The 1,362-nt window shown below is 41.1% G+C and overlaps 1 protein-coding gene across 1 annotated transcript; it reads left to right on the forward strand.

The window, feature by feature from the left end:
* Window positions 1–298: 298 nt before the first annotated feature.
* On the forward strand, window positions 299–1,150 carry LOC147492501 (trigger factor). Its single transcript, XM_086566562.1, has one exon. The coding sequence runs from the start codon at window positions 354–356 to the stop codon at window positions 1,083–1,085; it is 732 nt and encodes a 243-aa protein (XP_086422688.1). The 5' UTR covers window positions 299–353; the 3' UTR covers window positions 1,086–1,150.
* Window positions 1,151–1,362: the final 212 nt, after the last annotated feature.

Below are 1,362 nucleotides of genomic sequence, written 5' to 3' on the forward strand. Positions count from 1 at the left end.
CTCTCTCCAAAGAGGTAATCCGTTTGTTAGGCGCACCACTAAAATCTGTATTTTGGTTAGCTCGTACATCCACATTCTGAAAAATGCAAACAAAATTAAGAAATGCAACTTGCCTCCTCTTAGCATACCTCAAAGTTTTGTTTTCCAAATATCAAATGACATCCATTACCACCTACTCAAACGTGAGAATCACTTTTGTAAGTTTGTAACAGCAGTGCCCATTAATATGTTATTACAGGCCCAACCCACATTTACCTACAAGTCCAGTCCAACTACTACTAGAAAACCTTAAAAAAAAAGCCTTCATTCTCAATATCTCATCACACAAGAGAAAAAAAAAAAAAAAAAAAAAAATGGAAGACCCACTAACAGAAGACCCACCACCCTCTCGTTTCTTCGATGAAGATCTAAACAACTTCACACCACCTTCACCACTCCTCCCACCACCCTCTCTCCATTTCACCACACCCACCCCACTCTCACCCTCTCTTCTCATAATCGCTATTTCCACCCCTTCAATCCACGTCATCAATTCCCTCACACAAAAATCCTTACTAGCCACTTTAACCCTCCCCGACACTAAAAAAAACTCCCCATCCTCAGTCTACACTATTCCTAACAACCCCAATACTGTGTTAATTACCATTCAGTCCTCCACCATCCCATCCGAAATGTCACGTGCCGTTGCGAAATTTATATTAGACGAAATTAACCCTGAGAAGGCATTGATATTGGGTTCAGTACAAAGCCGTAATTATCGTGGAAAACTTGCCCCTGATGAGGAAATGATGTTTAAGTTGGAGACATTGGAAGAAAAGAAGAGTGGGGGTGATTTGATGGTTAAGGGTGTGGATTATTTTCCGTCTGGGAGTTTGATTGATGGATTGGGTGCGGCGGTTTTGGGGCAATGTCAGGTTAGGAAGATTAGAGGGAGCTTGTTTGTTACGTGGCCGGATTCGAGTCGTGGGATTGTTTTGAAGGTTAAGGGTTTGATTGAAGGTTTGTTGGGCGAGTTGGAGTTTGGGGATGAAGGGGGTGTGAGGATTATTAGGGATTCTAGGGATTATTATGAGTTGTATGCTTAGTGAAGTTGTAATGTAATGTGTGTTAGTTTATGATATGAATGCAGCTTGTTTTGCTCTTGAACAAATTTTGGTGAAAATTACTGCCAAGCTTATTCAACTTCGTATTTATATAGTTTCATTGGATACGACGAAGAAGCACAAGAGCTGAATTTTACCCAAGTGCTTGCTCTAATGGTGATTATCATTGGCGGCGGAGGCCTACATTTAGAGACCAGTATCAATTCAGGTAGTAGGAACTAGGATGCACCACTTTAGAGTTTTGACTCTAGACTTTGGC

This window comes from Coptis chinensis, chromosome 6, assembly GCF_015680905.1.
Source record: "Coptis chinensis isolate HL-2020 chromosome 6, ASM1568090v1, whole genome shotgun sequence".
In the NCBI taxonomy this organism is placed as follows: Eukaryota; Viridiplantae; Streptophyta; class Magnoliopsida; order Ranunculales; family Ranunculaceae; genus Coptis; species Coptis chinensis.